We start from the raw sequence: 20,543 nt of genomic DNA on the forward strand, positions 1-20,543 counted from the left end.
TAATAGATAAGGAAACTCAGACCCACTGAGGTTAAGTAATTTGTCTAAAGGCACAAAACTAGTGAGTGATGGAGTTGAGATGCAAAGCCAGAGAGTCTTAAAGCACAGCATTTGTTTTTCACCACTGCACTACACAGCCTCCTTTGACTTTAAAGAAGAATAAAATACTAAGGATCTAAATTAAGCCTCTCTAGAAGATAATGATGTCATCATCATCAACATCAAGAATGATGACATCGTCATAGCTGTCATTTATTGAGTGCTTGCTTGAATTAAGTAAATTAAGTGCAGTGCTAAGCACTGTACTTACATTTTATTTAGTGCTTACCACTATCCTGTGCAGATTATTATCACCATTTTATAGATTAAGAAACTCAGATACAGAGAGATTAAATGTAATTTTGAATATTCACTCAACAACCGTTGATTTTGTATCTACTGTGTACCAGTCACTCTATTACGTGCTGGGTTTATCGTGTAAACAAAACACAGACCTGTTTCCCTGTTTCTACTACTCAAGGCAGTCAAGTAACTGGTCAGGACAGATGTTGGAACCGATGTCTATTGGACATTAAAACCCTTAATCTTTAAGAAGTATCCATTACATCTAGAGGTTGGTGTATTTGAGGTATAATTAAGAAAAGCTGAAAGTTGATAATTATATTTATGTGTTTTTCTCCCGTATAGCCCTTGTGTTTGAAAAACACTTTCCAGCAACCATTGATTCTTTCCAGGATGCAGTGAAATGCTTGTCTGAATTTGCATGCAATGCAGCTTTCCCAGACACAAGTATGGAAGCGATTCGACTTATTCGCCATTGTGCAAAATATGTGTCTGATAGACCTCAGGTATAGCATCATTTATTAAACAAAATGTTACTGAGCATTTATTTCCAGTCAGAGATCTAAGTTTATTTGGGAATTGAGGGGATATGAAGTATTTAATTTTCAAAATTATCTGAGTTATGGTTACATTTGTTGAAGATATCAGGTATTTTTCTGAGTGTTTCACATGTATTAACTTGTTTAATATTCCATAACAGCTTTATGGGATAGGTTGTGTTATAGCCCCATGTAGATAAGGAATCTGAGGCACAAGGAAGTTAAAAATGTGCCCCTGCATGCGGGGGATAGTAAAGGAGACCTGGGATTTGAACCCAAGCCTGTGTTTTTAGCCATTACCTTAATATACTGAAGTTGACTATGGATGAGTGTAGGCTTAAGCACTGAAGTGAAAGGTTGAATTGGCAACCTGGCTGCCAGCTTTGACTTGCATATCTGAATCTATCTTTGTAACTGTCATAAGGAGCAGTGATGCTTCATAGATTTTTACTACATACTGACAGGGACCTATGGGGCATTTAGTTCTTCTTATGTACATCTACTCATTTGAACTTCACACCTCCCCAGTGCGGTGCCATGGCTGCATGATGTAATAACCATTTAAATGATAAAAATGGAAACTTGAATAATGCAGAAAACTGGTGATGGAGTTGAAGCTGAAAGCAACTTCTGGTTTCTACTCCAGTGCTCTATAGGCAGTTGTAATCTCCATCTTCTTTTAAGTTATCAGATTGCTCACTTTTGATTAGTAAAGTGTTAAAAAAAATTTTGGAGAAATAATATGCTTAGGTATGCTTAGGTATTATGTTTTGCCTTTAGTAAACCTGCATTTCTTCTTGAAGGCTTTCAAGGAATACACAAGTGACGACATGAATGTGGCACCTGAAGACAGAGTTTGGGTGAGGGGATGGTTCCCGGCTCTCTTTGAGTTGTCCTGTGTCATCAACAGATGCAAGTTAGATGTGAGAACCAGGTAACAGCCAGTACTTGAAATTGAAATTTTGAGAGGCTTATTCTTACTTTAATCAAATCAACTTATGTGAACTCAAGTTCAATTTTATCCAATATAGTAGTTATTCGATAGGCAGATTTTAAAATGTTATGTAGAGCAACAATAAAAAATGGAAATAAATTACTTTTCCTTAAAATTTGATTATGGCCTACTTTGAGTTTTAGGTTCTATGTTAATTTACACATTCTGTCTTTTCATACATTTGTTTCCAATCAAAAATTGAAGTTAGCACCAAAATTTATCTTCTGATGAATGATAAAAGAATTTCCAAATGCATGTCTTTGGTGGATTTTAGGTGAAGAACCGTTTCTTTTTGAAGACTGGCCAGTAACATAGTTTTGAATAATATAGGCCTGTTCAAAAAGAATTGAACTCTTTCAAAAGTATATTGTCAATAAAAGATCTATATGAATATCCAGTCCATTTGTAAAGAAACTATTATGGGTATAATGTAACCAGACAGGTACTCAGTGCACACTTCTTACAGTTATAAGAAGTTGTTATGAATTTGTTAGAGTTCATATCAATCCCATAGTATTGTTTTTCTCACCCTGTATTTTTTGATGGCGAAATTGAAATGACCAACTTGTGTATCCTAATGTCTGTCAACAGTGCATCAGAAAGGTAGTATAGACTTGTAACAAATCAGTGATAGAATATAATGAAAGAATGAATCTCTCCTTCCACCACTTATGCCAGAACCACACCTGTCCCCAGCCAAGGTTAAGTTTGTTTTATAGCCTAAGAAATGTTTCACTTTTATAGTGCTATTTGTTACAACACATTTTGTGAAATAGAAAATAATCCAAAATATGACTCACGCCTTGGAAACTTGTTATAGAATTTAGTAATCACAAGCACATGTTATATTTCACATGTAGGCATTGAGGAATTTTCGTCAGTGGACCTGTTAGGAAACTTGATAAAATTCAAGATGGCCCCCAACTGATATAACTCTAAATTATTTAGAAATACAGCTTTCAAATGTCCAGCCACTTCAGTAGAGCAACGAACATGTCATAACTGACAAGTCATGGAAACTCAGCACCCCCCTCCCTGCTCTTGTTTATTTGTAGAAGTCTGTTTGACATGGACCTACCTGCTTTCTTAGCCTCTCAGCCTGTCCTTGTCTGGGACCACGCTACCTTGCTTCTCACCCTTTCCTATGTTCAGATTATGGATGGGTCTAGTTGTTAAAGAGAATAGAAAAGGGATGTTCTAGTTGGTAAAAAAGAGGGAAAGTATGAGTAAACTTTGTTCAGTGATGGCTTTGATTTTCTTACCTCATTCCAGGATTTGTAAAGGCAGTTATTTAGATTACATTTAAAAATGCAGCACTACGATTTGTATAACACACTAATTACAAAGTACTTTCAAATGCATTCTCATTTGAGTCCCTCAAAATTCTGTAGATTTAGGGTTGAATAATTAACCTGGAGCCCTACACATTCTTTTTCCCTACACCAGCAACTTAAGTATTCATCAAAACTTGTTCAATAGTAAAAAGCCTTGGAAACCTCTGTAGATCTGTGCTTGCTTTGGGGACCTGGAAGAAACAGGATTTTCACATCCACTCACCCCAGCCCTGGGGGTTAGCATCCAGTTTACTTGGAGTGGGAGGAAGAGGGAGCCTTGTCCCATTGTAGGGGAGACATGGAACTCTGACACGGTTCTCCTGGGGAAGACAGAGTGTGTTTCTTCCACAGGAATTCCTTTACTGTAGTTCCTTTACTTCTGATTTTACACATTAGGTATCTTACAGATCAAATAAACTGTTGTGAACTTGCCGTAGGACTGAATTACCATAATGTTATTTTACACATCTGTTGAACAAGTACTTGTTTAGAGCCTACTATGTATCAGGCATGTATTAGGCCCGGGGGGTAGCATAGCAGCAAATGAACTAGACCACGTACCAGTCCTTATGGAGTGTTTCAAGGGAAATTCTGTTCTGGCTTACTGTCAGACTTTTCGAAATATAAGCCTTTTCTAAGTGGAAGGGTACCTATATTTTACTAGAAGAAATTAATGTATGGAGAAAAGATCAAGCTTTTTAATGTTTACATGAAGGCATTATTTCAAGAAAGGTAATAAGGAATCAGAAGGCACTTTTGAGTTTTAGTTTTAACACTTATTCAAAAGAGAAGAATGGGATATTAAAGCAGTTTATTTGTTCAAGGAACGCTTAACTGTGTGCCCCTGTGTGAGAGGTGCTGCTCTGGCCTGGGATACAGCAGGAAGCAGACACCCTGCCCACACTGGTGTCTTAGTGGATTAGTTTGATAAATCCTTCAGTTTGAGGATATTATATGAACAATTAGAGTGTTAACTAAAAATTCCTGTAGCTCTTTGAAAAAGATTTTCCAAAATCTAATTTTATTTGTTCTTAGACTGAGTTCCATGGCCACAGTGCCACAAAATTAATATTCACCCAAATGATGATCTTTCTCAATCTATAATTCCATTTACATTTTTTAAATGCTGGAATGATGGGGTGGGCATGGAAGAAAAGTAGAAGAAAAAATTTTCAGGCCAAGGCCTTTGGAATTTTTTCCTAAATGATGCATCCTAAAGAAACCTGTTTTACAACCTAAATTTTTTAAAGCCCAGTATCGTGTTAGTTTAAAACCAGTTTTAAACTTTGCTTTCAGTAACTTTGTGCACTAACTATAAAAACTATTTTGGGGGGGGGATACTAATGTGGTATGCTTTTTTGTATTATAGCTTTCCTAATTACATTTTATCATTTTAGGGGTTTAACAGTAATGTTCGAAATAATGAAAACTTATGGCCACACTTATGAAAAACACTGGTGGCAGGATTTATTTAGAATTGTTTTCAGAATCTTCGACAACATGAAGTTGCCAGAACAGCAGACAGAGGTGAGAGAACATGAGGTTTTCATTTAACACAGTGACGTCAGAAGGTTCTTTTCTTCCCTAATACATTTTAGTATTTCAGATTTAAGCACAGTGAACAGAAAAAAATCCTAGAAGTTTTTTCTTTAAGGCATTATAATATAGTAGTAAGTCTTTATAAACAATGCAATTTGGGGATAGAAGTGAGTTAATGAACTGGGTTTTGTTTTCAGTGTTTCTGTTGAACTTCCAGTGTCTTTTCCTCATTTTAATGTTGTCACAAGTAAAACATCAGTAGCCCTCCTTAGTATTCGTAGGGCTTCTTACTCTGAATTGGAGAAGGAACGCGTGGTTATTTATTTATTTATTTCAAAGTCTCTTACTACAGTCCAGTTACAGTATGTGTTTCAGTAAGTGTGGGAAAGAACATCAGGTCTCCGTGTTTTGTCCCATATAGTGTATTAAATGCAAATTTGGGGCCTCTCTGACCTGCACAAAATTTTATTTTAGATCTACAGGTAGACTCTTAACCCATTTTATAAAGTGGACTAAGTAGACGTATGTCTATGCCCTGGCACAAAACCATGTATAAAAATTAGTCCAGGGCTTCCCTGGTGGCGCAGTGGTTGAGAGTCCGCCTGCCGATGCAGGGGACACGGGTTCGTGCCCTGGTCCGGGAAGATCCCACATGCCGCGGAGCGGCTGGGCCCGTGAGCCATGGCCACTGAGCCTGCGTGTCCGGAGCCTGTGCTTCACAACGGGAGAGGCCACAACGGTGAGAGGCCCGCGTACTACAAAAAATAAAAATAAAAATAAAAAAAACTAGTCCAGATTAGTCCATTTGAGAAAAATAAAGAAATTACTTACACTCCCCCCCACCTTTTTGGGGGGCTGTGTGGGGTCTTTGTTGCTGCGCGGGCTTTCTCTAAGTATGACAGGTGGGGACTGCTCCTCGCTGCTGTGTGCGGGCTTCTCTTGTGGAGCACCAGCTCTAGGCGCGTGGGCTCCAGTAGTTGTGATGTGTGGGCTCAGTAGTTGTGGCTCACGGGCTTACTTGCTCCACAGCATGTGGGATCTTCCTGAACCAGGGCTCGAACCCGTGTCCCCTGCATTGGCAGGCGGATTCTTAACGACTGCACCACCAGGGAAGTCCCCTACTTACACCCATTTTATGTTAAACCTATGCTAACCCACTTGGATAAATTCTTATCATTGCCTTCCTCTATTTTTCTTCCACGTTCTGTCCTATTCTGGAGCAAGACCAACTGTTGTTATTAGTGTCAATTGTTTGAAAAGTCATAGCGTTAATAGCCAGACAATGCAGTGACGGGTTTTTTTAATAAAACAGTGCAGAAAATAGTTATTTTATATGCAGATGGTAATGGGATAATGAAGAGAAATAGATCAGATATAAAGTTGAGGTGAATGTCACATTCAAGGAGTTAAGTGCTCTGAAAGGAACCTACAGGCTTACGTTTTAAATATGCAAACATATTTCTTTGAAATTCTAGTAGTTGATGAATGGCCTGACCTTCATTTAATGACCGTCTCCCCTGTAGAAAGCTGAGTGGATGACAACGACATGTAACCATGCGCTCTATGCTATCTGCGATGTGCTCACCCAGTATTTAGAGGTACTCAGTGATGTACTTCTGGATGACATTTTTGCCCAGCTCTACTGGTGTGTGCAGCAAGGTAGGTCTGTACCAGATAAGTGACACAGCGTGTTGAACATGACCCTGGTAGCACACAAGTGAATTGCTCTTCTCTTTTCTAGACAATGAGCAGTTAGCACGATCTGGTACGAACTGCTTAGAGAATGTTGTTATTCTGAATGGTGAAAAATTTACCCTAGAAATCTGGGATAAAACTTGTAACTGCACACTGGACATCTTCAAAACCACAATTCCACATGCGTAAGAAGATTTTATACAACTTTATATTTGTATATTGAATGATGGACATAAAAGGTTTGATAGTAATTTCTCATAACAGGAATCCTTTTTAAAATATCTCAGTGTTCTTTGAATTTGTGTTTATTGCAAATCAGACTCCTATAAAACCATAACAAATAACACGAATTAAATTTTTTATATACCCAAACTTTTAGTCTGATCATTTAAAATTTGGGTCATAATGAAGTGATTTAATAAGATTTTATTCATCCAGATTAAACCAAGCAGAGGCTCTGAATTGAAAAAAAGAAAATCTCAGCATTTGTTTTAGTTACTGTAAATGTAATAATCTAAGGAAAATTTATTGTATTTTGTATTACAATATTGTAAATACTGTATTTTACGGTTAATTATCATCTTTTTCTAAGGGATACGTTTGGAATTGAATTGTAGTGGAGTTTTTACTGATTGGGAAATTAAGACATAGTCTTGCTAAATGACTTGATGGCACCTGGATCATTTGTAGGACACCTTGAACTTGCTTCCCAGCTCGTTTCATTTCAAAACACGTTGGATGCGGTGTGGTGCACACTCTCAGTGACTGGTGTGATTTTGGTGTTTTAAAGGCTCTTGACCTGGCGTCCTGCTTCTGGAGAAGCTGCTCCCACACCTCCGTCTCCTGTGAGTGAAAAACAGCTGGTAAGTTTTAACAAATAAAGCATATATTAAATTACTTAACTATTTGTGGTAAGTATTCTACCATGGGGCAGATTCTTTTATATGAGCCCAGCTCTTTTAAAAAGATGTCGTAAAATATAGATGGTCTTGAGACAGAGTAAAATGATTCTGAGAGCGCAAGAAGCAGGTACCAGTTTACATAAGGATTTACATACCAAGCTGAAGATATTATTGGATGTTATTTTATTTAAACTTTCAACTTTGATATAATTTCACCTTAGAGAAAAGTTACAAAAGCAGTTTAAAGAATTCCGATAGACCCTTCACGCAGCTTATTTGTTTCCTAGATCTGCCGTAACAAATTACTACAAGCTTAGTGGCTTAAAACAACAGAAATTCATTCTGTCACGGCTCTGGAGGCCAGAGGTCCAAACTCAAGGCATCAGCAGGGCCACATTCCCTCCCAGGGTGTTAAGGGAGAACCCTTCTTTGCTTCCTCTAGCTTCTAGTGGCTGCTGACAGCCCCTGGCCTTCTTGGCTTGTACACACATCCCTCCATCTTAACGTAGCTGTGTAAAGCCAAATCTCTCCCTCCTTTCTCCTTTAAGGACACTAGTCATTAGATTTAGGGTCCTCCCCAAATTCAGAATGATCTCGTCTCAAGATCCTTAACTTTAAAGACTCTGTTTCCATGTAGCCTTCACAAGTACCAAAGGTTAGGACTTGGACTTACCTTTTTGGGGCCACTGTTTAACCCATTATCTACCCTCTGGTGCCCCAAAATTCATGTCTGTCTTTCGGGCAAAGTCATTTATGCCATCCCAACATCCCCGGAGTCTCAACTTAGTGTAGCATCAACACCAAGTCCAAAATGTCATGTAAATATCATCTTATCAAAAGTCCCAAATCTCATCATCTAAGTCATCTAAATCAGGTATGTGGTCTATTCTGGAGCAAAATTTCTCTCTATTTGTGGACCTGTGAACCTGTAGAACAGATTGACTGCTGCAAAATACAGTGGTGGGCAAGCATAGGGTAAACATTCTCATTCCAGAAGGGAAGCTTGGAAGGAGTAAAAGGGTCACTGTTCCTAATCAAGTTCAAAACCCAGGAGGACAAATTCATAAGTTTCAAGGCCTGAGGGTAATTTCTGTAGCTTGGTGCCCTGCCCTGCCCTCCGGGCCCATGGCTTCTCCCTCGGGTGCTTCAGCTTTGCCCTCTGAACCATTCCTCACTTACAAGTTTCACTTTCCACCCAGTAGTACAACACAATTCAGCCAAGGTTTCTGCAACTTATGACAAGGATCACCATCCTTCCAGCAGCCAATAACACGTTCCTGATTTCCTTCTGAGATCTCACCAGAAACACCTTTTTTTTTTTTTCAAATAAAGTTATTTATTTATGTATTTATTTTGGCTGCGTTGGGTCTTAGTTGCTGTGCGTGGGCTCTCTCTAGTTGCGGTGAGCAGGGGCTACTCTTCACTGCGGTGCACGGGTTTCACATTGCACTGGCATCCCTTGTCACGGAGCACAGGCTCTAGGCACGTGGGCTTCAGTAGTTATGGAGTGCAGGCTCAGTAGTTGTGGCTCACGGGTTCTAGAGCGCAGGCTTAGTAGTTGTGGTTCACAGGCTTAATTGCTCTGCAGCATGTGGGATCTTCCTGGACCAGGGCTCGAACCTGTGTCCCCTGCATTGGCAGGTGGATTCTTAACCACTGCGCCACCAGGGAAGCCCCAGAAGCATCTTTAATGTTCATATTTCTATCAGTGTTGTAGTCATGACCGTGTGTGTGTGTGTGTGTATTCTTTAGGATGATAGAAGCTTTCTCTACCAGGCATTTCACTTCCTTCTGAATCCTCACCAGAATTGAGTTTAACATCCATATTTCTACCAACAGCCTCTTCAGGTCAGTTTAGGTTTTTTTCTATTGTACGCCTCAAAACTTTTCTAGCCTCTACCATTACCCAGTTCCAAAGCCATTTCCACATTTTTAGGTCTTTGTTATGGCCGCACCCACTTCATGGTACCAAAATCTGTATCAGTGTTCTCCAGTTCCAGAGAAATGGAGCCAGTAGGAGATAACCTGCACCTACGTGTGTCCATATTTATCTATACGTGTGTGTGTGTGTGTGTAATATATGTATGTATATGTATCCCTATGTGTTTTTTCCCCTTAATTTCAAGGAATTGGCTTAAGCAGGTGTGAGGGCTGGCAAGGTTGAAATGTGTAGGGCAGGTGGGCAGGCTGGAAACTCTTGGGCAGCTGTAGTCCACAGGCAGAACTTCTTCAGGGAAATGTCAGTTTTGCCCTTGAGGCCTTTTAACTCATGGGATGAGACTTGACCCATATTATTGAGGATAATCTCCTTTACTTACAATCATAACTGTAAATCTTCACCACATCCACAAAATACCTTCACAAAGACACTTGAAATAGTGTTTAATTGAATAACTGGTAAATAAAGGAATAGCCCAGCCAAATTGATGCATGAAACTGACCGTCACAGCAGGTTTCTCGAAGTGTTATCACTGTTTGCTTTCTCATTTCCGCCCTCCCTCCTCTTCTCTCACCCTCCCACCTCCCTACATACATTTTTCTGGATTCTTTGAAAATAATTTGAAAACAACACACCCTTTTTTCCCTAAAATGTTTATAGTGTGTTTTCTATAAAATAAATAAATATATATAGTCACGGTGCAGTTAACAAAATAGGGAATTACTATTGAAACAATACTGTAATCTGGCTTTATTCAGATTTCTGCTGTTCTCCCACTAATGTTATTGAATTTTAAACCCAGGAAGCCAGAGGTAGCAAATCTATGCCCACTGACCTGATCTGTCCCCCACAGCTTTTTAATTTCTTAACTAATTGTCAGTGGCTAAAACTTAGGTCTCACAGAAGAGCACCACTCTGAACGTGTCTTGAGAACTGTGACATCTGGCACGTCGGGCCCGCATTGCTCCATGACCCTGATCCGCCGGAGTTGTTCGTTCATCACAGACTCCACCGCTTGTGACATCCTGTTTCCAGCCCAGGATGAACTTGCTCTCATTTTTGTTTTTCTTAGGTTTGGCACACTCCCTGCTTGCTCTGTGGGCTTTTGTTTTTGCTCCCTCTGCTGTACAGTGTAGTAGTTTGCAGGGTGGGCTGTGATGCCAGACCCCAGAGCAAATCATGGCTCTGCACTGACTAGCTCTGCAGCCTCAGCAAATTACTTAACCTCGTGTTAAAGTGAGTCTTGTGGTGGGAGGTAGATCTGGTGCTGCACATGAAGTCGTCAAAACAGCGTGTGCCGGGGGGGCGCGCTCGGCGACTCTGCCTGCTGCTGGGCCGAGGCGGTGGGCCCAGTGGTGCCCCTCGAGGCTGCTCAGTCTCTTCCTTGGCTCCATCCGGGAGCTGCAGCTGCCCTGGCTCTGCATCTGGTCTCCTGCTGGAACCAAGTAAAGCTAAAAGAGTAGTAACGTCAGCTACCATATATCGTCTGACACCTCTAGTGTCAAAGGCTTGTTAAGTGTTAAGGATTTACTGCCAAACCCTTAACAACCTGCAAGGAAAGTGTCATCTCCATTTTCAGATTTCAGATCAGGAAACCTCGGCTCCAGAAGATCCATTGCTTTCCCAAAGGTGACGCATAGCTGGAGCCGGGTTCTGGAGTGGCTCTGTTGGACTTGAACCTCAGCTTCTCTCCATGCTCTGCTCTCCTAGTTGGTCATCTTCTCACTGACCTTTCTGGTTGTTGGTTTCTTGGGTGACAACATCCTTCCCTAAATGCACCCCTACAAAGCTCTCCTGGGCACAGCCTACACAAAGCTCGCAGAAACCCCTGCCCACCATGTGTGTTTCTGTTTCGATTTCATGACAGTTCATGGATATTGCTGACACGTTTTTCCACAGAGTGAAGCTTATTAGCATTTCTCTCCGTTGCTGTTGGGTGGTGTCAGGCTTGATCTCAGTGAGGGTCAGAAAGGAAGCTTTTCTCTAAAAGATTATCAGCTCTTATCCATGTGCAGGTAATATGAAATAACTTACCCAGTATGTCCATAATTGCAGTGTGTACAATGTGATTTTCATAGGGACATGACGTAATTTTTTAAAAAATAGTGTAATAGAAGCTATTTTCATCGTTAAGCTTTATTCATTGTACTTAAAATGAATTTTTTTACTTTATTAGGATACGATATCACAGAAATCTGTAGATATTCATGATTCTATTCAGCCAAGATCTGCAGATAATAGACAGCAAGCTTCACCGGCTTCTGTCTCTACTGTGAATGAAGAAGTCAGCAAAATTAAACCCACAGCAAGTGAGTTATTTCTCTTAATAAAAATAAATTGTGTATTTTGTTTTATGTAGGCAAGATATGAAAGTTTTGCTTTTACTTTTATTAACAAACACATACTGTAATTGTGTGGTCACTTCCTTACTGTGTTTGCTCCAACTTGGACATCCCCCGGCAGATGGTCAGGAACTCTGCTGACACCTACAAGACCAGTTTTTTTCTGCAGTGCTTTCAGCTGCTGTTTGTTTGAAGCACGTGGGTCTTGAGAGGAGAGAGGGAGTGGCCAGCCCTCTGAGCACTCCGCTGCCCCCAGCCTCTGTCTCCTCTGCCCCTCCCCTCCCCTCCCCTCCTGTAGTTCTTTTCACAAAGAAGGGGAATCCCTTCTGATTTTTACTAAATTGGTTCACTGAGGAAAGAGGACCTCCTCTCTAGAGGAAAACAGGACAACTTCAATTGCTTTTTAAATTGAGGAGAAATTCACATAACAAAAGTAACCGTTTTTTTTAAAGTGAACAGTTTGGTGGCATTTAGTGGATTCCCCATGTTGTGCAGTCACCACTTCTATCTGGTTCCAAAACATTCACCCCAAAAGAAACCCCATAACCGTTATGCTGTTGCCCCCTCTTCTCCTCCTGCCCAGCCCCTAGCAACCTCCAGTCTGCTTTCTGTGTCTATGGAGTTGTACATTCTGCACATTTCATATAAATGGAATCATACAGTGTGACTTTTTATGTCTGGCTTTTATTTAGTATAATGTTTTCAAGGTACATCCACAGTGTAAAATGGATCAGTAGTTCATTCCTTTTTATAGCTAATTGTCCTGTGTATGGATATACCACATTTTGTTGATCCTTTTACCTGCTGGTGGACATTTGGGTTTGTCGCCCCTTTTAGTTATAACGAATAATGCTACTGTGAATCTCCATGTACAAGTGTTGTTTGATTACCTGTTTTTAATTCTTTTGGGTGTGTGCATGGGAGCGGACTTGCTGGGTCATAAGATAATTCTGTGAGGAGCCCCTAAAATGCTCTGCAGTGGCTGCACCATTTTGTATTCCTACCAGCAATTCCATTTTTTCCACATCCTCACAGACGTTTCCTCACAGACATTTCTGTTTTCTTTTTCTTTTTAATAATAGCCATTCTAGTGGGTATAAAGTGTTGTCTCATTGTGGTTTTACTCTGCATTTCCCTAATGATTAAATGATGTTGAGTATTTTTTCATGTGCTTATTGGCCATTTGCATATCTCCTTTAGAGAAATATTTATTCATGTCCTTCGCTTATTTTTAATTGGGTTGTTTGTGTTTTTGTTGTTAGTTGTTAAGCGCTTCTTACGTACTCTGGATGCTACACCCATGTCAGATACATGATTTGCAAATATTTATATTCTCCCATTCTGAAGGTCATCTTTTTACTTCTTATTGATAATAATTCTGTGATGTACAAAAGTTTAAATTTTGATGAAGTTCAGTTTATCTGTTGTTGCTTATGCTTTTGGTGTCATAGTTAGGAATCCATAGCCAAAGCTAAGGTCATAGAGATTTTCCCCAGGGTTTTCTTCTAAGAGCCTTATACTTGTAGCTCTTACATTTAGGTAATCGATCCCTTTTCAGTTAATTTTTTTCAGGGAATTTTTATTAATCCTAGGTGTTTACACTTGTTTTTGAGGGACAACAGATTTGGTGTCCTCCTTGAAAGGAGCCTCCAGCTTCAGTCACCGTGTCTTGCTTCTTAGAAGGGAGATAGGTGGTGATGAGCGGCCTGTTTTCACTTTTCATTCCTGGGCTCTGGAGCACAGCTGTTAGGGTCCCTCACAGCTTTGGTCTGCCCTGGAAGGTGCCGTGAGGACACGGCTTTATCTCTCCCTCAGCCCCAAGACTGAACTTACATATACTTCGCTTTTTAAGGGAAGGACATAGTCGGCAAGTTTTTACTTGCCTGATCTGGGAACATCCCTCGAACGGAGTGAAGAGCGCTGCTCCCCTGCCCTTCTGACCTGAGGGCTCGCATTTCCTTCCTTGTGCCACCCCCTCAAGGTCCTTGAGGAAGAGTTCACCGCGTCCCACGAGCCCTTCCCTTCGCTCAGGGGACATTGTGGTTGCTGTGCCTGTGGGGAGGTGTCACCGTGACCCTGTGCGAGGGGCAGCTGCCTCGTTCCTTCTTCATGCGCAGAAACCACCGCTGCCCCAGCTGGGCTCCGCCCAGTGCCCACCGTCCCCCTTGTTCGTCCTTGCTCAGCTCTGCCCCCGTCCTTTGGTGACCCAGCGAAATGGTCGCCTAATATGACCCTTGGCACTGTCCACCCTTGTGAACGAAGTTTGTTCAAATAGGTACTGTGTCGCCAGACATGCAGCTGGTCGTTGCTGATGAGACCGAGTTCCTCCTGAAGTTCTGAAAGGACCCCGGGAGGCATGGAGAGCTCTGAGCTCCCCAGCCGACAGCCCTGAATGCCCGCCCAGCTGACACTGGAGCTGATGAGGGGCGTCTCCTTAGGCGCCAGCCCCTCCCGAGCGTCCCCGCGAGTCCAGGCGCGCTGCCAGGATGCCCTGCCCCCGGGACTGGGGGGTGTCTTGGATTTCTTATATTCTTTGACTTGAGATCTGGTACTAAGAACTAAATGTTCAGTACATCAGCATTTCTGAAAACTCTCTGGAAAGGAGTCGTTATGACCTAAATAAGAATAAATTTAAGCAAGTTGTTTTGCTGTCTCCCCCAAATCCCTAAAACCTGAATTTAACTTGTAGAAATTGGGGAATTCCCTGGAAGTCCAGTGGTTAGGACTCGGCGCTTTCACTGCCGTGGCCCGGGTTCAGTCCCTGGTCGGGAAATTAAGATCCCACACGGCCCAAAACGAAACAAAACAAAACAAAAAAACTAACTTCTTGAAATTGGTGCCAGAAAAGGGAGTTTTTAATAATAGAAAAGTGGGAAAAAACTGAAGGACTGTCCAGTCAGTCGTCCAGTGCTGGAGCCGCTGCCCTGAGGCCGATGGACAGGCAGCGCCCTCGCCGTGGGCAGCTGTGCAGGTCCCCAAGAGCCACCCTGAGAACCGACCTTGGGGCTGGGCCAGCGCCGCTTGGTCTCGCAGCTCCTCAACTGTTGAGTCGTCGTTCTGAACCTTGCATTTATTTCTATGTTTGCTTACCCGATGGCCAGTGAAGTGGAAACCCTTCCGTGATCATGTCTCTCCCTAAGGAAACGGCCCATCGAGCGCAGTTGTTCAGGCAGGGACGCAGTGCCTGAGCACCGGTTACTTCCAGTGTGCTTACTTTTATGGTCACACACTTAGCGGAACTCTTCATAGACTTCTGTGCTTATGAATCCCTTTGGAAACATGGGGTCATTTTAGCTACAGCTACCCACCTGGATCCAAAGAAAACATGTGCTCTGGTTGACCCACAGTATCGTCCCAGTGGTCAGAATTCTTGTCTGCCCCTCGCTTCCTGCCTCACAGATCTAGTTCCCGTTGTCTTCTTCTGGTTGAGGTTTTTATATTACCTCTAGTTAAAGGTCAAACTTGGGTTTACAGTAAATGCTATTAAAATTGTAGCTTTTAATCCATTTGATACATTTTATTGAGGAATAATCTAAGTCTTAAAATTTGTAGTGGAAACTTCTTGAACATATTCACTGCTCTAAGTCATTTTGAATATTTTTGTTTACTTAAAAAGGTAATTTTCTAAGGCTTTTCTAAATATCGATTAAATGAAGCTTTTACTGAGTAGTGCTTATGTGCAGAAGCAGGCTATCTTCATTGTGATGTGTGCAGGTTACCTTCATACGTGTTAATGTTTCCTTAGCATTGTAATGTCATAGAAATTATAAAGGATTCAAAATAATTTTTGTTTGCATGTGCATTGGGGTGGGTTTCCTCACAGAATTTCCAGAACAAAAATTGTTTGCCGCCCTGTTGATTAAATGTGTTGTGCAGCTGGAACTCATCCAGACCATCGACAGCATCGTGTTCTTTCCTGCCACAAGTAAGAAGGAGGACGCGGAAAACTTAGCCGCAGCGCAGGTGAGCGGGTGCGAGGGCCACTGCTTGTTGTTGAATGGGGAGTTAGCGCCACAGTCTGGGCTTCAGAGCAGAGGTCAAGCTAGAGATCACAGCCACATAGGTGTCCTTTTAAACCGTGGGACTGACAAAGTGGACAGAGCCGGGAGGAGGGTCAGGGACCGAGCCTGGGGGCCTCTGTGGTTTAGAGCTCCAGGTGATGAGGCAGGTTCTTGTCCTCTTGCCTAAAGACAAGAGCCAGGGAGGCCGGGGGAGACCGGGAGACAGTGCTGCCCTGCAAGTCAGGTGAGGAGGGTGTTCTGAGAAGAAGGGTGTGATCAGCCCTGTCAGGTGTTCCGTAGAGCAGGTGAGAAGCCACCCGACAGTTGCCCTAGAGAATTGCTCCAGCAATTTGGTGGACTTTGGTTGACCTTGACGTTGTGTTTAATTGTAATGTTGATACAAAAGCATTATTAAAATGGGTACAAGAGAAGAGAGGAATTGCAGACAGCAGATATCCATAAGTCTGTCAAGGAGTTCTGCTGTTAAGAGAGGGTACAGAGAAATGGACTAATCGCGGGGGGAGGATGAGGGGCTCAAGAGAAGGGTTCGCTTTGTTTTGTCACTAAGGTTGGCAGTATGGCAGCCTGGAAAACTCTCCTCCGGGAGCGAGAGAGAGAGACAGTGCAGACGAGGGAGGGACAGTTGCTAGAGCATCTTTCAGAGCGAATGGAGGGGCACCTGGCGCAGAGTCCTGGGGGCGCCTGGAATAAGAAGCACAGACAGTTCGCGATGGTAACAGGAGGGCACGCAAAGTGGGTGGGTTAGAAAGTCTCGGCAGATTGGTCTGTCTGGTGGCTGGAGTCTGTGGGAGATTCTCCTGTTTTCTCACTGAGATAGGAAGCAAAGTCATCTACCAGGTGAGGCTGGGAAGAAAGTTTTAGGTCCTTGAGGAGAGAAGAGAAAAACACGAGTGAGGCGTGCAGCAGAGTGGGCTAGGGGGGCGTGGAGGCATTGCAGAGCAGCACCCGGAGCCCCTGGATCTAAAGGGAAAGCCCGCTCTTCTCCAGTCGTGCGTATTGTGTGGTACAACGGAGTAGGCGGTTTTGCCAGCCAGTTACTAAAAAGAGGAGGTGAGGGGTTTATGCACGAGAATATTTATACTCACAGTCCCTGGCCTCAAACTGGTGAAGAGAAGCGAGGACGTGGGGAGGGCGAGGAGCGGGCCGGGGTCCGGGTCCGGTGGGTGCAGAGTCCTGGGGTCAGGAACTGTGGGGAGGGAGCTGAAGACATCGGAGGCGACTAGGATGCACAGATGAAGCTTCTGGAAATTTAATAGCACTTCCTGTTGAGGCAGCACAGATTAAGTTCTGTGGCTTGCTCATAAACGGGTCTTCGGGGAGCCCTGAGTTCTAAATTCACTGACCTCTGTGACTGGGTGCCTGTGCTGCGGTGGTTTGTTTCCCGAAGAGAGACGCCGTGGACTTTGACGTTCGAGTTGATACTCAGGACCAAGGAATGTATCGCTTTCTAACATCGCAACAACTCTTCAAGCTGCTGGACTGCTTGTTGGAGTCACACAGATTTGCAAAAGCATTTAATTCCAACAATGACCAGAGGACGGCTCTGTGGAAGGCGGGTAAGCTGTGGATGGGGTCCCCTGCCTGCCCAGTGAACCGCGCCACCGTACCACAGGCCTTTCTCTGGTTTATAAAAAGCCAGATAGTTGCCTGGGTAGATTGGTCTCCCCTGTGTTTAGCCAAACTGTTACTCCACTGATTTTCAAACTTTCGTCTTGTTTACCCAGTCTGGGCCTTCCTGTTGACACCGGCTGCATGCTACAAGCTGCCCTTTCCTGAGGCCAGACCTCAGAAGGGAAGCGCAGGGCTTTGAAGTGGGAGGTAGATTTGTTTTTGAACAAGTTGGAAATTTTAAGTAAAAAACAAGCTTTATAATAATTTTACTGACATAGCTAATTTTTTATTTAAGAAATAGTTACTTGGTACCTATTAGGTGCAAAACGGTGCCAGAGAGTGAGAGGCTGCAGAACATGCAGAAAAAAGAAGGAAGCTGCCCTTCCTTAAACAGCGAACTCTTCTGACAGTGTTGGGTGCCTTACATTTGCGTGATTTATTTTATGCCCAGTGTCTCTCTAGCTCATTAAACCCACCCAGGCTTTGTTCATTCTCCTCCATTCACAACCTCACTTCTGTAAGGAGTAGTCTATACTTATCTTTTCCCCTTTATTCAACCCAAGTTGTGGCCACCGTTCAGCTGGGACTGTTCCTGCCAAGGTCACCAGGCTCTTACTTCCCCAGGCCCTCCCCGGGCTGCTCACCTTTGGCCCATTCTCCCCATTGCCGGGGTGTAGCCTGCGCAGGGTGCCCGGAGCTGAAGTGTGTCTCGTTTGAAGAGTTGTGCCTTCCCAGGCAAAGCTGTTCTGTATCTCGGGTCCCCAGCTTGAGGGGAGGGAGTTCTAAACCCAAAAGTACCCGACTAGGCACCTCCCCCACCCCCCGCACAGGTATCAGCGCCTTCTCCGTGTGACCCTGTCCCCGTGGAGGGCGCGAGACCTGGGCGCCACGGCTGGACGCACATGGGCTCCACGCAGGCTGTTTTGCCTCCATATGAGATGCGTCTCCTCCCGCTAACACGGCCCTTCCCCCTTCTGCAGGCTTCAAGGGCAAATCCAAACCCAACCTTCTGAAGCAGGAGACGAGCAGCCTGGCCTGCGGGCTGCGCATTCTCTTCCGGATGTACATGGATGAGAGCCGGGCCAGCGCCTGGGAGGAGGTCCAGCAGAGGCTTTTAAAGTAAGACTCGGGGCTGGGTTCCTGGCTTTGGCCCACGCGGCTCGGTTCAGAGCAGGAAGGGCCACGCGGTGTGTGTGGGGCGGGGATGGGGATGGACACACAACACCGAGTCCACAGCCCTGCCCGGCTTGGGGCCTGAGGAGGAGATTGTGGAACTTAAACACAGTCTTACAGACAAACGTGCTCTCACACAGTTGGTGAGATGCAAGCAAATTACGTCTGTTTTTGCTGCTACAGGACAAAGGAGCAAGTTCTATGTCTTAAAATTTTCAGATGCTTTAATTTTTAGGCTTTTTTTCATGCCATAGATAGCTCCATTTTTACAAACCAGTCCATCTGTGAAAGTGAAAACCTTCCTGCCTGCATTTAGTTTGAAAAAGTGTGTGGAGTTTCTATTGGTGTTTTGTTTGCACTCCATTTTTACTTCATGACATGTTAAGATTCTGTCCTTTAAAATTTAAATTCACACTAAGAATGAAACATGCCATTCAGAAGGAATACTGCTGTTTACATTGTGTTTTTATTTATTTATTTATTTTTGACTGCGTTGGGTCTTCGCTGCTGCGTGAGGGCTTTCTCTGGTTGCGGCGAGCAGGGGCTACTCTTTGTTGCGGCGCGCGGGCTTCTCATTGCGGTGGCTTCTGCTGCGGAGCTCGGGCTCTAGACACACGGACTTCAGTAGTTGTGGCTCACGGGCTCTAGAGTGCAGGCTCAGTAGTTGTGGATCGCGGGCTTAGTTGCTCCATGGCACGTGGGATCTTCCCGGACCAGGGCTCAAACCCGTGTCCCCTGCATTGGCAGGCGGACTCTTAGCCACTACGCCACCAGGGAAGCCCCTACATTGTATTTTTGTGTCTTCTTGGGGGAATAGATGTTCTCAGAGACCAATTAAATTCATTATAGAACGCCGAGCGGTCACCTGGGCTCTGTTTCCCCATCTTGTTGATGAGACTGTTAAGGCCCAGAAGCGTCCCGGTCACAATGCAGGAGGGGAAGGGTCACCCCAGGTTTCAGCCCAGGTCTCCTAATGCCAAGCCTGTATGCGCTCCTGCACGGTGGCTTTGCATTCAATGAAACTTGGAAACTTTGTGTTTCCTGGTAAGCTGCAGTGGCTTCTTCTGATATCTTTATTTGGCAAACGTATAAATGTTTATGTTGACACTCCAGTTAATGTAAACACAAGGCGTCTGGCAGGTTGCTAAGAGCCACTGCCCTCCTCGTCTCAGTTGTTCTCTGTGAATGTCATACCAGCAGGTGTGTGAGCACATGTGACAGGGAACCTTTTCTGTTCCAGTGTCTGCAGCGAAGCCCTGAGTTACTTCCTTACCCTAACATCGGAAAGTCATCGGGAAGCCTGGACTAACTTACTGCTTTTGTTTCTAACTAAAGTCCTGAAGATCAGCGACAATAGGGTAAGTACAGCACTCCGAGTCTCACTGGCATCCGGGCTGCGGCCCCTGCTGCTCGCACCTCACTGGCGCTCCCCGCTCCCTCCTCACCCTGCCGTGTTCTCCAGTCAGTGATTCTGTAGGGGTTCAGTAGGGGAGGGATCCTAAAGATACCCTGACAAGCGACTTGGGTTCCCACACATGGTCAACTCCCATCCTGCCCCCTGAAGTCTCTTCTGCCCCATTTTCAAAACTGCTGACCAGGGCTTCCCTGGTGGTGCAGTGGTTGAGGGTCCGCCTGCCAATGCAGGGGACACGGGTTCGTGCCCCGGTCTGGGAAGATCCCACATGCCGTGGAGCGGCTGGGCCCGTGAGCCATGGCTGCTGAGCCTGCGCGTCCGGAGCCTGTGCTCCGCAACGGGAGAGGCCACAGCAGTGAGTGAGAGGCCTGCGTACCGAAAAAAAAAACAAACAAAAAAAACAAAAAAAAACTGCTGACCAGCCCTCCCTCCATCCGCCCCCAACCATGGCTGCGTCTGGGCCCCAGGCCTGTGCTCCAGGCTTCAGCCGTTCCTTTGGCATTTTGATTGGTTCCATGCGACCCAGAGCATCTAGTGAATGGGCCATAAACTCATTTAAGACTTTTAAGCCAGTAGAAATAAAGATGAAATATAAATGTATAGCTGTGTGTGTGTGTGTGTGTGTGTGTGTATATGTATAATATATATATATTATATATATATTTAGTTTTCAGAAATACGCATTTCACTCTTTAAA

At 43.9% G+C, this 20,543-nt stretch overlaps 1 protein-coding gene across 3 annotated transcripts in view; it reads left to right on the forward strand.

The window, feature by feature from the left end:
* The window catches only part of ARFGEF1 (ARF guanine nucleotide exchange factor 1), a 144,862-nt gene that overhangs the window by 116,086 nt on the left and 8,233 nt on the right, over nucleotides 1–20,543 (forward strand). Inside the window, exons 28-38 of one of the 3 annotated variants that reach the window (XM_022595253.3) lie at nucleotides 688–848; nucleotides 1,685–1,815; nucleotides 4,607–4,736; nucleotides 6,272–6,407; nucleotides 6,490–6,628; nucleotides 7,234–7,306; nucleotides 11,461–11,593; nucleotides 15,450–15,589; nucleotides 17,036–17,204; nucleotides 18,240–18,378; nucleotides 19,673–19,790. In XM_022595253.3, coding sequence (XP_022450961.1) covers nucleotides 688–848; nucleotides 1,685–1,815; nucleotides 4,607–4,736; nucleotides 6,272–6,407; nucleotides 6,490–6,628; nucleotides 7,234–7,306; nucleotides 11,461–11,593; nucleotides 15,450–15,589; nucleotides 17,036–17,204; nucleotides 18,240–18,378; nucleotides 19,673–19,790 — 1,469 coding nt within the window. Of the gene's footprint in view, nucleotides 1–687; nucleotides 849–1,684; nucleotides 1,816–4,606; nucleotides 4,737–6,271; nucleotides 6,408–6,489; nucleotides 6,629–7,233; nucleotides 7,307–9,097; nucleotides 11,300–11,460; nucleotides 11,594–15,449; nucleotides 15,590–17,035; nucleotides 17,205–18,239; nucleotides 18,379–19,672; nucleotides 19,791–20,543 lie in introns of those variants that run through there. The other 2 variants (XM_022595254.3, XR_016388548.1) reach the window with 2 other exon arrangements.

This window comes from Delphinapterus leucas, chromosome 17, assembly GCF_059928025.1.
Source record: "Delphinapterus leucas isolate spDelLeu-1000000601 "Yukka" chromosome 17, BTC_Dleu_Yukka2, whole genome shotgun sequence".
Classification (NCBI taxonomy): Eukaryota; Metazoa; Chordata; class Mammalia; order Artiodactyla; family Monodontidae; genus Delphinapterus; species Delphinapterus leucas.